Source organism: Sorex fumeus, unplaced genomic scaffold (genome assembly GCF_029834395.1).
Source record: "Sorex fumeus unplaced genomic scaffold, SorFum_2.1 ptg000051l, whole genome shotgun sequence".
NCBI classification, from domain to species: domain Eukaryota; kingdom Metazoa; phylum Chordata; class Mammalia; order Eulipotyphla; family Soricidae; genus Sorex; species Sorex fumeus.
Window position 1 is genome coordinate 9,447,126 of NW_026606108.1, and position 14,323 is coordinate 9,461,448.

Genomic DNA, 14,323 nt, shown 5'->3' on the forward strand with positions numbered 1-14,323 from the left:
TCCTGCCTCCCATCATTCAAAATAGGGGTGATGCACACAGGTGCACACGGGTGCCTTGTGGTGTGTGTTTTGATCACAGATGTTTGTAGATGGGAACCGCCACTAGCCAAGGAGTAGGAAAAGGCCATTCTGGTTCATTCCTTTCAGATCCCAGGTGCTGGGTGATACAAAAAGGTGATGAGAGCAGAAGGAAACTCTGGCCTGAAAAATCAGGATGTATTTCCAGGAATTCAGGAAAAGGCAGTGGGGGGGGCATGCAGAAGGACACAGCATGGTTTAGAATCTGCATTCCACCTGCAAAGTTGATGGCCCTGGGAAAACTGTGCCAGTCTGGGATGGGACAAACAGCCACAGAAAAAAAACACTCCAGTCTGAGACAGGATTAACAGTCATGAAAAAAAAAAAACTGTTCCAATCTGTGAGTGGGACAAATGGCCACAGAAAAACTGCTCCAGTCTGTGATGGAGACAAACAGACTCGGAAATACTGCTTCAGTCTGCCACTGGGACAAATGGCCACAGAAAAACCACTCCAGTCTGCAACAGGGATGAAAGACCATGAAAAAAAAATGGCTTCAGTCTTTAGACAGAAAGGATAGCCACGGAAAAATACTCCTCCAGTCTGGGACAAGACGAACGGCCACGGAAAAGAATGCTCCAGTCTGGGATGGGACAAACAGCCACAGATGCGGCCACCTGCTCTCACAGGCCACTGCTGGGGACGATCCGGGTTCCACACCAGGACTGGCCTGTGCGCTGCAGGTGCCCCCTGGTGGCTGCCGGTGTGGGGACCAGGAAGGTGAGATTTGCAGAGGGAGAGATTTGCATGCTGCGGGGACAGACACGGGGCCTTACCACAGCGATCGCGGATGACCAGGTTCCGGCCCTCCTTCAGGTGGATGGTCAGCAGGTAGGCGAAGGGGCCTGGGAGGCTGCCCACAGCCTCGCCAGCTTCTTCCTGCATCTGCACGGGCAGAGAGGAAGTTCGGTCATTTGTCTGGGTTTCAGGGCCACAGTGTCAGAAATGGCGCTTGACTGGAGGGGACAGGATGATGGTTTCCTCTGGGGGGAGGGGGGTGCTTCCTCTGCCAGCTAGGAGTCCTCCCTCTGTTGTCCCCACTCTAAGAAGCTGCAAGCACTGCTTTTTTGGTTGTTGTTTTAAGGCCACACCTGGCAGTGCTCAGGGGTCAGTTGGGGCAGTGCCTGGTGGACGCGATGTGGGGACTGAACCCAGCTGGCCGCATGCAAGAGAGGCACTTAATCGGTGGCTGGAGGGCAGAAGGGGAGCAGGAGGACCAAGCAGAGGGCGGCTGCATCCAGGGCTGCTGCTCCATCAAGGCGCACCACTCACCGTTGGCTCGTCCGCATGCTGGGATGTCCCCGGGGGATACAGATCACCGCTGCCACAGAGGCCCTGCCAACGCAATGGGGCCAGAATAAGGTCTGGGAAGAACTGCAGCGAGGCTTCACCCAGCTCTCTCCCCTCCGCCCACCTGCGAGTGTCCCAGCCACTTTCCGGCCCACGTGGCACACCTCAGGCAGACTCAGGGTGTGCACCGGGCTTCACTGGTGAGAATGAGGACAGGCCTGTCTCACGGGGTGCGGGCGGGTCTGATGCCGCCAACCAGCACTGTCCCTGCTGGAGGGTGGGAGGCCGGCTGGTTCAGCCAGTGGGCAGTGGGAGAAGCAGAGATGTGCTGTGCGTTGGCAGGCCACCATCCACACGAGGGGCTAGGGGATGGGAGCCGCAGACGTGGACAGAACCAGACGACAAGTACAAAGGCATCTTGAGACCCAGAACAGTGCCTACCCGGCTCCGGGCAGTAGAAGGGGCGTTGGTCTGAGGTTTGATGGGATACAAGAGATCTGGCCCTGCCTTGGGGTTCTGAGGTGCCGTGTGGGACGTGTGGGGGTGGTTGAGGTTTGGAGGGTGGGTATGAGGGCAGTGGGGTGCTGGTCTTGCACATGGCTGACCCAGGTTCCATCCCCAGTGCCCCAAGCATGACCAGGAATAGCACCTGAGTGCAGAGCCAGGAGAAAGCCCTGAGTACTGCCAGGTGTGGCCCCCAAACCAAAAAAAAAAAAATACATCTTTTCTTTTATAATTAAATCATAGTGACATAAAATTACCAAGTTGTTCACGATTGGGTTTCCATCATATCATGTTCTAACTCCCTACAGCAATGTCCCCAATTCCCCTCCTGCTCCCTGCCTCCTCCCCTGATTCTATGGCAGACACTCTCTCTCTCTCTCTCTCTCTCTCTCTCTCTCTCTCTCTCTCTCTCTCTCTCCACCTCCCCACCCGTCTTCTGTCTCTCCATCTTTGTCTCTCTCCTTTGGGGCATTAGGGTTCGCAACACAGATACTAAAAGATTATCGCATATATCCATTTACCTGCTTTTGACACTCAGTTCTTGTCCAGAGTGACCATTTCCAACTAGTATTGTCATGCTGGTCCCTTCTCTATCCTAACTGCCCTTCATCCCCCCCACCCACACACACACACACACACACACTGTGACAAGCTTCCAAACATTGACCAGTCCTCCTGGCCCCTGTTTTCCCTGGCCTTGGATATTAGTCTCATACTATATTTTTTAACACCTCCATCCTCAGACCAGCACACCGCATGCATTCTCTCCCCGGGGGGCTCCCGAGACTGGGTGACAATGTTCATGAAGTGACATCCGTCCCCCGTGAGCGCCACCACGAGCAGGTGGTCCAAATGCATGCAGAGCCTCATGCTGCTGACAGGCAGGAAGTCGGCCACTGAGTCACCCAGTGTGGAGATTAACGTGAAGAGTGACATTAACTCAACATTACTGCTGCTTTCCCCTGGAACTTCAAGTTATGGTTCCCTCAGTTATTGTAACTGTCGCATCTCGTTTATAAACACCAAGCACGGAACAAGGAACGCCATAAAGCGGCGCAGAAACGTGTGAGGGGAAAAAGCAGGGGAAGGCCAAGTTATGGCTCCCAGGGGGCCCCAGCTATGAAGGGGGGGGGCCCTGCAATCTGCACACAGCTGAAGGTCTGACACGGTCCAGCGCTTCATCCTGCTCATTTAAGTTTGTAAAACCAGTGCGGGCGTATTGTGGACATGGTGACGTCGATTGATGTTTCGTCCTCAGCAACTTCTGAACCTTCACTCTCATCAGAAGACCAAAAAATGGGGCTGGAACAATAGCACAGTGGGTAGGGTGTTTGCTTTGCACGCGGTCGATCCGGGTTCTATTCCCAGCATCCCATATGGTTCCCCCCGAGCATCACCAGGAGTAATTCCTCAGTGCAGAGCCAGGAGTAACCCCTGAGCACCGCCAGGTGGAACCCAAACAGAAAAAAAAAAAAAAAGAAAGACCAGAAAAGGGACGAAAGAGGTAGCACAGCAGGAAGGGTGCTCACCATGCACACAGCCGACCCACATCCAGTCCCAAGTACCCCATAGGGTCCCCCAAGCACCACCAGGAGTGATTCCTGAGTGCAGAGTCAGGAGTAAGTCTTGAGCAATGCTGAGTGAGGCGTGGCCCCAAAACCAAAACAAAAAGTCAAAAAGAAAATCCCACCCTCTATCAAGGTTCTTACGATTATCAAGCACTCTGGGTTTGGTTTTGGCAATTTCAATTTCACCTTTGGATAAAGGAGCACAGAGCAAAACTGATTTTGCTTGGCTTGCTTGCGTGCCCAGGACTATGATGTCAATTCAACACACGTATGCTCTGTGTGGCCACAATAAGGATAATTTCATCACTCCCCCATGCCCTTACACGCAAAAGTTTTGATATTTTAATATGAGATCAGATCATTCCCTGACCCCTAATGCATGGGAATCCCAGATCTTAATTTTATCAGGTAGGTTTACCTTTTCCAGACTATCCTATTAATGGAATCAGACAGCATGCAAAATTTTTGATGCTGACATATCCCATTTTGCATCATGCCTCAAAACACACCCAAGTTGGTGTCTGTTATCAGTGGCTTGCTTATTCCATAAATAAAAACCCAAGGCTTATAGTCGGCAGTATTCCACTGTACAGACATAAAATAGTCTGTTTATCCACTAAGTACAGGATTTTTAATCATTTCCAACAAATTGTTCCCAAGGAAACATAGAGGATATGCAAATAATTTTAAATATCATTAACGGTTAAGTGGTTAAGAGGACGAAGAACCTCCGGCTTCAGGCACATCTTTTCGACTCCACCATTCTTCCTGCACTAACATACGCCTCAGAGACCTGGGCCCTACAAAAACAAGACAAGAACATATTCGGGTCTCCCAAAGAGGAATCGAAAGAGCTATGCTTGGAATATCACGTTTCACTCAAGTGAGAGAAGGAATCCAGAGTTCCGACCTCCATCAACGATCAAGAACCAGGAACGCAGTCTTGTTTGCCAAGGCGTTGAAAATCAGATGGGCCAGACAAGTAATACAATTTAGAGATGATGACTGGATTCCATGGGACGTCAAAAGAACACGTGGCTGCCCACCTAAGAGATGGTCAGACTTCTTAATCAAAAACCTGAACAAACGGTCTGAGGCTCTTCATGTTTCTGGAGCGAACAGACGCCATTGGGCTACACTAGTACGTGACAGGGATGAATGGAGATGTCACTGGTGCCCGATCAAGCAAATCTATGATCAATGGGATGACAAGTGATACAAGTGATCATTAATGGGGGGGTGAAATAATAAGAATAAAAAACACTGATTCTGCACTGATTCTAATCCATTGTATGGATTTACCACGGTTCACCCATTAGATACTATTTTTAACCATTCCCAAGAAATTGTTTTGAAGGTTCCACAAGAAAGGATTTTGAATGTCACCAATTTTAAAATTTTATTACTTAATTTAACAAGGCCATCTGCCTACAAATGTTCAGGAATAGGGGATTTGTGCATGAGGTAAATTTGCATGAAATTTGGGGAAATTTGCCTGAGAAACTGCATAAAATTCGCATGACTCATAAAACTCTTTCTTAGGGGCCAGAGAGTAAAGTGGGTAGGACATTGGCCTTTCATGCAGCTGATCCCCAGTACCTCATTGGATCCCCTGAGCACCACCACTGAGCACAGGACTAGGAGTTAGTCTCAAGCACAAACTAGTGTGACCCAAAAACAAGATGAAAACAGCAACAACATTTCTCAGACAAGTGTTGCTGATTTTAACACTGGAAACTTTGCATACTTCCTTATGAAATACAAATGCAGAGGAAGATACTTGCTTACAGCTGTCCATCTACAAGAACACAGTTTATTAAAAACTGGCAACAAGTGGGAGCAGGTAAGCGTGACTATAGTGACCCTTTTGTGGAGGATGGAGTTGGGGCTCTCTGTGGTGCTCGGGACTTACTCCCAGTTCTGAGCTCAGGGATCACTGCTGGCAGGCTCAGGGATCCTATGGGATGCAAGACAAGAGCCCTCCCCACCATCCTATCACTTCATCCTGGATTATTTAATAAAAATCTCCTTGAGTCACTAGAATCTTTAGAGAAAGACAGTGATGGGAATAAACGTAATTTTCCTGTTCTGTACACTCAATGTGGGGATCATCCAAATACCAGCCCCCATGATGAGACTCTGCCATGAAGTACACACAGGAAGTCAATTCACCAATGATGTCAACAGTCCTGACTGTTTAAAACCTCAGTGAGAGGAAAGATAAACCCAGGCCCAGCAGAGCTGAAGCTGGCTTAGACGATACCTCATTTAGTCTCTGAAAAGCACTGTGAGTACTTTCACGAGGAATAAAGGTGTCCATAAGACAAGGCCACTTACCTAACCCACATTAAACACTGGGCATGACAGGAACTCAGAAACACAAATAGCTACCCAACGGGAAGTCACAAAATAAACCCTGGGGTGGAAAGCTAGACAGATCTTTAACAGTGCCTGAGACAGTGAGAAAATCCAACCCAGCACCCCCTGGCAGGCAGCAGATGTCAGAATTGTGATCTGATCTGGTCCACCAGATGTCTGTGTCTGCTCCGATTCCATCTGTACACAATTCTTTGGAAGGTCAAGGTGATGTATGTGCCTTGCCCACACAGCAAGACTGTTCTCCAACTAGTCTGGATTCTACTACTAGCTAAGCAACAAAATACGGCACAGACATTGACCCGCCACCCCACCGCCCAGTCAAAAGAGGGTACAAGACTGGGCAGCAAATAGTTTGGATAGAAGCAGTGGAAGCTTGGAAACACGTGCCCATTCCATCTCTGAGGTCTGGTGTCTCTGGCTGCATCCGTGCGAGAGAGTGGACATGGAGTGCTGTGGACGGAGGGTACACCACACCGAGTGGATTTACAATCTGTCCCTTTGCCGAAGTTTTGCCAACCCCTCACCCAGTGCCCCAGAGCTTCCCTATCCATATCCAGAGCCCATCATTATGTTTGTTTGGGGGCCACACCCAGCAGTGCTCAGGGCTTACTTCTGGCTCTGCACTCAGGGGATCACTCCAGGCGGTGCTCAGGGAATTTCATGGGGTGTCGCAGAATTGAACCCAGGTCAGCCATGTGCAAGGCAAACACCATCCCCGCTGATGCTATCACTCCAGCCTTCCCTCTCACTTTTTTTTTTTAATCACTGGAGCTTTAAATCAGTTTCTCTCTACCTGTTTTGCTTTTTCCCAACTGTGGCCCCTTTCTGCCCTTATTTCCTTCCTGTGCTTCTCCAGTCCCCTAGTCTCATTCTGTGACCACCCCCCATTTTTGCTATTTCACCTGCAGGCCCCTCTCTGGGGCACCAGAGAGTCTCCAGGTGAGAAACTGCTTTAAAGGAGCCAGACTGACACAGTCCCTGACACAGGCAAAGAGAACTAGGTTCTCAGCAGCATCCCCAGGGAGTGGAGCCCCAAGGGGCAGCCGGGGCGTGTGACCAGCATGTCTGCTTTCGTGGCTGGCCAGGGAGGAGGACCCAGCCTCCATGTCCCTGGGCTGAAATGCTGACAGGCAGCTTTGGCTGCAGGAATCAGAAAGCCCCGGATTCCAATCCCACTCGTGTGATGTCTGAACATTGGTCCAGGCTCTAAGGGCTTTAAAATTCCAGACCCAGGCACGCCTTGGGCAAGGGGCCAGCACCTTTAGGCGGACAGCAAGAAAAACCCGTCCATCATTGCAAGGAATCGTGTGCACCAACAGAGCAGATGGGGGTGGATGAGTAGATACCCAGGAGTGCTACAGGTAAGATTTAAGTTCATGGTGCGTGCTCCTGGAAGGGGGTTGATGGTTCTTCTTGGGGAAGAATGAAAACCCAAAGTCAGTGGAAGAGGAGGAGAAGGTAAGAATTGACTGGCTTCCTAACAGATCCGGGTTGGGGGGTGGGGGGCTTGGCTGCTGCCCCTCCCCCTCTCCCAGCTCAGCAGCCCCACAGACTGCACTGCACTGTTCTCCCACTAGGAGGCGCTCCAACTTCCTGTTTGTAACCGGGCAGAGACAGCTGAGGGTCTGTGTCTCTGCTCTATCCTGCACAGCCCCGGAACGCCCCCAAGAGAGAGTCTGCGGGGTTTCCTGGGCCAGGCTGAGGACAGAACGTTACAGAAGGCCTGGAGGATGGGAGGGAGAGCTTCAGAGGTAACTGCCTTCTCCCACCCCTGCCTCTTTGCACCCCCACCCCACTCATCGACTCTGTTTGGGTGCCACACCTGGCAATGCTCAGGGTCACTCCTGGAAGTGCTCAGGGGACATGCAGTGCTGGGGCTCAAATTCAGGACTCTCCCATGTGAAGCAAATGCTCAAACTATTGGGCTATCTCTCTGGCCCTCACGCCCCTCTTGGAGATGCCCCTGACATACTCCATATGCATGCCACATAGCTTTGTTCTTGCTTTTCTCGCCTTCCAAAAGGCCTCAGCTGCAAACAACTCACTCATTAGCATCCTCCAGGACTTTGCACACACACGCCCATGACTCAGAAGGGGCCTCCTCACCAGCCCTGCTCAGACGCAGCCCCGAGAGCAAAGGTCCCAAACTCTCCACCCTCCTTCCAGAAGAGCAACAACACATCTCAAAGCCCTCTGGAAAGCGAACTGTTTCTACCCAACAGAGGGGCTGCTGCCAGGCCTGGGCTGTCCTGGGACATTCCCCACTCATCTCCAGGGCACATCATCACCCACTTTGTGAGACAGAGCCTTAGAACACAGTGTAGCCTCAGCAGGGGATGGAGAACAGGGAAAGGCCAGGAAAATTCTGGAGCAAGGCAGGACAGGTAGCAAAGAGGTCATGGCCTGGAGGGACCCGGGCCAGGTACCCCCTTCCTTCCTTCTTAACATCATGAGCTAAAAGGTCAAAGCAGAGCAGAGGGATGGCCGTGGCACCCTTGTGTCATGTCGTGAGCTGTGGGCGGCTTCCTGCCTTCGTGACACCCTTGTGTCATGTCGTGAGCTGTGGTGGCTTCCTGCCTTCGTGGCCTGTTATAATTATGCCTCTCTGTGGTCATCAGACCACTGACCTATGGTGGCCCAGCAGAGTTTCTGGAAATTTCCCAATAGGACCTCTCTCTCTCTCTCTCTCTCTCTCTCTCTCTCTCTCTCTCTCTCTCTCTCTCTCTCTCTCTCTGCCACTCCAGGCCTGGCAGTTAGAAATGGGGGTCCAAACAGGGACTGAACCAATAGCACAGCGGAGCGGGTGTTTGCCTCACATGTAGCCAGCCCAGGTTCAATCCCCAGCATCCCATAGGGTCCCCCAAGCACTACCAGGAGTAATGCCTGAGTGCAGAGCCAGGAGGAAAGCCTGAGCATCGCCAAATGTGATGCAAAAAAAGAAACCAAAACTCCAAATGCTCTGGAGAATGGCAGGGCAGGAGGTACTCCACAGTCCTCTGTGGCTGATAAACAGGGGTTCCGGGCCTGGTAATAAGCCAACACTGCCATTCTGCCTGTGTTTGAAGGGACACCGGGGACAGAGAAGGAGGGACAGAGAAGGACATTCTCTTCTCTGGATGACCACCTGCTTTAAGAACACAGGCACCACAGAGCCCCTGCAGCACCCAGTGCCCCGACGGCATCCAGGTCGGCTTTAGCCCTTTCTGGACTGAGACCCTGGCTTGGACAGATAAAAAGGGGTCCCTGAGTCCAGTCTGAGATACACAGTCACAGAAAACAGCTTCTGAGACATGTGTGGCCGTCATGCCAGCAGGTTGGCATCCTGGCTCCCTCTGCACAAGCCTAAGAACAGGTCCTCCCTGCAGCCCCACGAGCCCGATGCTCAACACCCCAGCCCGATTCTGTGTCCACCTGAGACTCTGAAGCACTCCCTCTCACTCCTTTCTGTCCACCTACTCAGCGTGACCACTTCCTGTGGCTCTCAATTAGTGTCTAACACAAACTGGAAGCTGGAAGTGGCCACTCTGCTTGTTTTGGTCCACCCCGGGTTTAATCTCCATCCCATCATCCGCACCAGGGCGGAAACCAGAGGTGGCTGTGTTTCTACATGTGGAACTGATTTTCACAAAGTCTGTGCAAGTGTCTTGTTTAGAAAGATTGGGGGGTGGGAGAATGGATGCTGGCTGGGGAAAGAAATGAGAAGAAAAAGCAAGAAAGAGGGAAAGAAGAAAATAAAAGTTCCTGCTCCTGGGGTCCCCATGATTCAGCTGCATTAACATAAGGGACAGGGGGAAAAAAGGGACCAGGGCAAAAGTACAGTGGGGATGGCACTTGCCTTGCACGTGGCTGACCAGGGCTTGATCCCCAGCACCCCAGAGGGTCCCTTGGAGGCCTGCCAGGAGTGATCCCAGCGCACAGAGCCAGGAGTCATCCTGGTCTCTAAACCAAAACAGAAAGACATTAACAAAAGCTCTCTTAATGTGAAAGTTTCCCAGGATTTCTGCCTCACACAGAGATGAACTAAGCATATGCTGTGGCAGGAACCTCCTGAAAATAAAAACCCACTAGACAGGAGCATCGGTTCATGCTGGCCTCCCCAGTGAACCTGACCCGGAAAAGGAGATACACAAGGGCAGGTTTTGTTCTGAGCCACACGAGGAACTGGATCTGCAGCTAGTGGGAGAGGCCAAGGGCCCACCCATGGAATCCAACAAAGACTGGGACAGGAAGCAGAACCCAGGGAACAAGCGCAGAACAGTGCTCTGGGCTGCCCGAGTCTGGATCCCATTAGACAAGTGTCTCTGGTCACTGTGACAAAAACAGGCTAAGCAAATGCTCAAACCACTGGGCCATCTCTCTGACCCTTGGAACCCTTCTTTGAGATTCCTGTGACAGGAAGAGAGAAGCAAAGATGTTTTTTCTTTAAGCAAGCAAGCAAGTTCAAGGGACCTGAGAGACAGTACAAGACTCTTGCCTGGCATGCAACCAAGCTGGGTTCCATCCCCAGCACCCCATAGGATCCCCTGAGCCCCACCTAAAATGATCTCTGAGTGTAGAGTCAGAAGTAAGTCCTGAGCACTGCTGGCTGTGGCCCCAAAATAAAATTGAAAATGAGTTTTTAAAAAAAAATCAAGTGATAAAAAAAAACAAATTCTGGGTGGGACGGGGGGGGGGGGGGAGGGATGGGGGGTGGGAGGGATGCTAGGACCCGTGGCGGGGGAGGATGGGCACTGGTGGAGGGATGGGTACTTGATCATTGTATAACTGAAACCCAAGCACAAAAATTTATAAGTCTATAAGTGTACTTCATGGTGTTTCACTAATAAAAAAAATGATAAAAAAAAAATTCTCCAGAATAACCAATTTGATTGATTCCTTAATGCGCTTATTAGCGATCACTGGCTTACCCCATTGGAATCAATACCAGTGGAAGTGTGCTGACAATGCCTATCCATCATCTCCTACAATGCAACCCTTCACTCCACCCCTCCCCACCACTCTTCCCCCGACAGGCAAAGCTCCCACAGGATGTGCCTGCTGGCTCCCAGCTGGGTCTCACCTCACTGCACCCAGGATGCCTTACTCCTATCCACCACTCCCCATCCAATCCACTTCCTCGCCATCTTTCAACTTGTCCAATCCCATGTTAGTCTGAACGCTGCCTCCTTTGGGGCACACACGGCGGCCCCCACGTGCTCATTTTCATCACAGAGCAGGGAGGGTACCCAGCTTCCAGGCTTGCCCAGATACCCCTGTACCCCACAGAGCTGCCTCCCCAAGGACGGTCAACTGAAGCCCAGCTCCCTTCCTAACTCTATAGAAATAAGTTATTGCCATTTCTTGTGATCACGTGTACAAGGTCTGAGTGAAACCAGGTCTTCACATACTAATGTTTAGCAAGACCTACTGAAATGTTACCAGCCAACAGGTAACTTGAACAAGATAAACTGAGATGGTTACATATTTAATCTAAGAACCCTACCCCATTTTCCTGGTCAGTTAATAAGTAACAAGGAGATAACACTGACTCCAGTCTTTGATCCTACCTGTCACCTCCTTTGTATTAAACTAGCTTCAAAGTTCACTCTGTTTGCATTTTGATTAGTGGAGATGTATTTTTTTGACTGTACCTACAGTAAAAAAATTAAATTGGTATAAAAAAGGTTAGCAGTCATTAAAAAAAAATAGGTATCAAAGAAATGTCCCAGGAGCAACAGGACAGCGGGGAAGGCATTTGCTTTGCATGTGACTGACCTCAGTTTGATCCCCGGCATTCCATATGGTCCCCCTGAGCCAGTCAGGAGTTATCCCTGAGTGCAGAACCAGGAGTAAGCCATGAGCATCATGAGATGTGGTCCAAAAACAAAACAAAAAATAAGAAATGTCATGGTCAGGGGGATCTTTACCTTCAAAAAATATATGCTGATTCGTGTACTATGTAAGAAACTTTTTTTTAAATAAAGTGTGATTTGAAAAATAATAAGATCACAACACCTATCAAATACCCAATGAAACCCCATATAGGGCAAAAGTAATAGGCTATAATGATCCAGAGACTCACAAATGAATCTCGAAATGGAGCAGCTCACCCAGAGGTGTTCTGGACCTTGCACCAGGTCGATTTCCCGGATACCTCAGACAGGAGCAGGCGTCGTCCTTCCACCTGCCCCATATGAATCCCGATGGCCACAAACTTCCAGAACCCAATGAAAAATCCAGGTATGGGGAACCCGTGACTGAAAATTCCAGGCCTCAAGGGATTGGAATAGGTCGATCCTTTCCACCTCCCTGCCCCTTTGGGATCCTGGCTCTCATGCCCATAAACTACCTCTGGGTGCTATTTAAGCACATTAACAGCCATGATCCAGCAACTCACAAATGAATCTTGGAATTGATCAGCTCACTGCAGAGATGTCTCCAGACTTCAATTACTTAAAATTTTAGAATTAGAGGAGCGCACAGCTATGCGACATCTCATCCTATTCATGACAAGCAATACAAAATAAATTATCTTGCATCTGCCTGTAGGGTAGGCTTGAGTGGTAGTGGGAAAATTTGGAATAATGGTGGTAGGAAGGTATAATGGTGGTGGGATTGGTGTTGAAATATTGAATGTGAAAAAATCAATTATTGTGAACTGTAGCATGTCCTCCTATTGTTCACCAATTTGCTCAAGCGGGCACCAGTAATGTCTCCATTGTGAGACTTGTTACTGTTTTTGTCATATCAAATACATCACGGTAGCTTGCCAGGCTCTGCCAGGCAGGTGGATACTCTCAGTTGCTTGCCGGGCTCTCTGAGAGGGATGGAGGAATCGAACCCAGGTCGGCCATGTGCAAGGCAAAAAGCCCTACCCGCTGTACTATGGCTCCAGTCCGTTATTGTGAACAACTTTATGAAAAATAAAACTTTAAAAATTAATAGAATATAATTTTAAAAGTAAAAACTGACAACCCCAATTGAATGACTGATTTTATACACAATTGAAACAATAACCTGCAGTGTAAAAAACAATCATACCTTTACCTCAACAGACCTACTTCAGGGCCATCAATGGAAGAATAGAAAGAAAGAAAGAAAGAAAGAAAGAAAGAAATCCTTCACATCTTTTTCATTCAAGACACAGTGAAATTAGTAAAAGTAATCCAATGTTTGGGCTTCCGTGCAGTTTATCCTAGAATGTAAGATTTGTCTCAGAACTATATTTAATTCCTTTATCTTGTGGGAATACTAAAGCATTTAAAAACCATTCAGATTGCTAAGAACCTGCTTTAATTTGAGTTTGCATTCGTCCAAGAGAAGGGAGGCAGATGAGGGCACAGAACCTCAGAACATATAACTGACAATCAAAGAAGAAAAAACACACACCCTTGAATGCCTCTTCTGAAGAATAAACAGCTGGAGATACTGTGGTATAGGAGGGACAGAGAAAGAAAAGCCATGAAAAGAGAGAGGAGAGAGCCAGGCACTTAGGTGAAAAGTCAGTATTCCACACTTAATCTCCTCACCAGGAGGGAAAAAAAAAAAAGAAAAACTCATGCAACTGGGCTTTCAAGTGTGCCCGACCGGGTTATTTCGAATCATTCTACAAGGCACAGAGGTGAACCCTGAGACACTCAGGCACACGGGGTGTGATCAATATGACCTTCCTTGAAATGCTGGTAAGTGGCACTCTCCCGCTGGGAGGCTAACCACAAGAAGGACGTGAACCCTGAAAAAAAACATAAAAGGAAAGAGAAGGGCCCAGTCCCGTCTCACCTCTGCTTCTTCGGGAGCTTTTTCACCCAGGGGAGACGGCTGAGCTGGACCGGTGGCCCCACAGCTGGGAGTACTCTTGTCCTGGGCCAAAGAGACAGAGGCATCCTCCGAATCTGTCTCCCCGGCCTGGAGGGCACCCCCTTCCTCCTGGCTCCATTCAAGCTCTTCCTCAGAGAGCTTCACGGAGCTGCTGCTGCTCGGGGGCCCAATACCGGCAGTGGACAGGCTGCTGGGCACCGAGGTGTAGGCCGACTGCGGCCCCGCATAAGGCCGGCCCTCGGGGGGCAGGGCCTGGCTGTCCAGGAGGTCAGGCACTGACAGGCTGAGACGGCGGTCCAGGTGCGGCGCCGAGCCGAGGTCCAGGGCCTTGTGGGGGCTCTTTTTCACCCTCTTCTTGCTGAAATTGATGAGCAGCGGCCTGGTTCGCTGTTTGAGGGAGCCCCAGACAGACGGCTTGTCCAGGTCCATGGCGGCATGAAGGCCCAAGGGTTTGGGCAGTACCTGGGGAACAAGAGAGGACCCTGATCACTCTGGGGTGTCCAGCCACTGTGACCCCAACCACCCACATTTCCCACTGAGAGGTGAATACAAAAATGGGGTAAACGGACACCCAGGATGGGAAGAGGCATCTTGGGCGCTGAGTATTTGAAAATTCATGTATTCGTTCGGGGATGACAACCGACTGTACTCAGGGATTCCTCTTGGATCTACGCTCAGGGATCACTCTAAGCGGAGCTCGGGGGACC

At 50.0% G+C, this 14,323-nt stretch overlaps 1 protein-coding gene across 1 annotated transcript in view; it reads right to left on the minus strand.

Annotated features, from left to right (window-relative positions):
* MCTP2 (multiple C2 and transmembrane domain containing 2) overlaps window positions 1-14,045 on the minus strand; it is a 131,838-nt gene extending 117,793 nt beyond the window's left edge. Inside the window, exons 1-3 of the mRNA XM_056124504.1 lie at window positions 13,578-14,045; window positions 1,351-1,413; window positions 855-963 (exon numbers count right to left, since the gene is read on the minus strand). Of these exons, the coding sequence (XP_055980479.1) occupies window positions 855-963; window positions 1,351-1,413; window positions 13,578-14,045 (640 nt within the window). The remainder of the gene's footprint in view (window positions 1-854; window positions 964-1,350; window positions 1,414-13,577) is intronic.
* Between the last annotated feature and the right edge of the window lie 278 nt (window positions 14,046-14,323).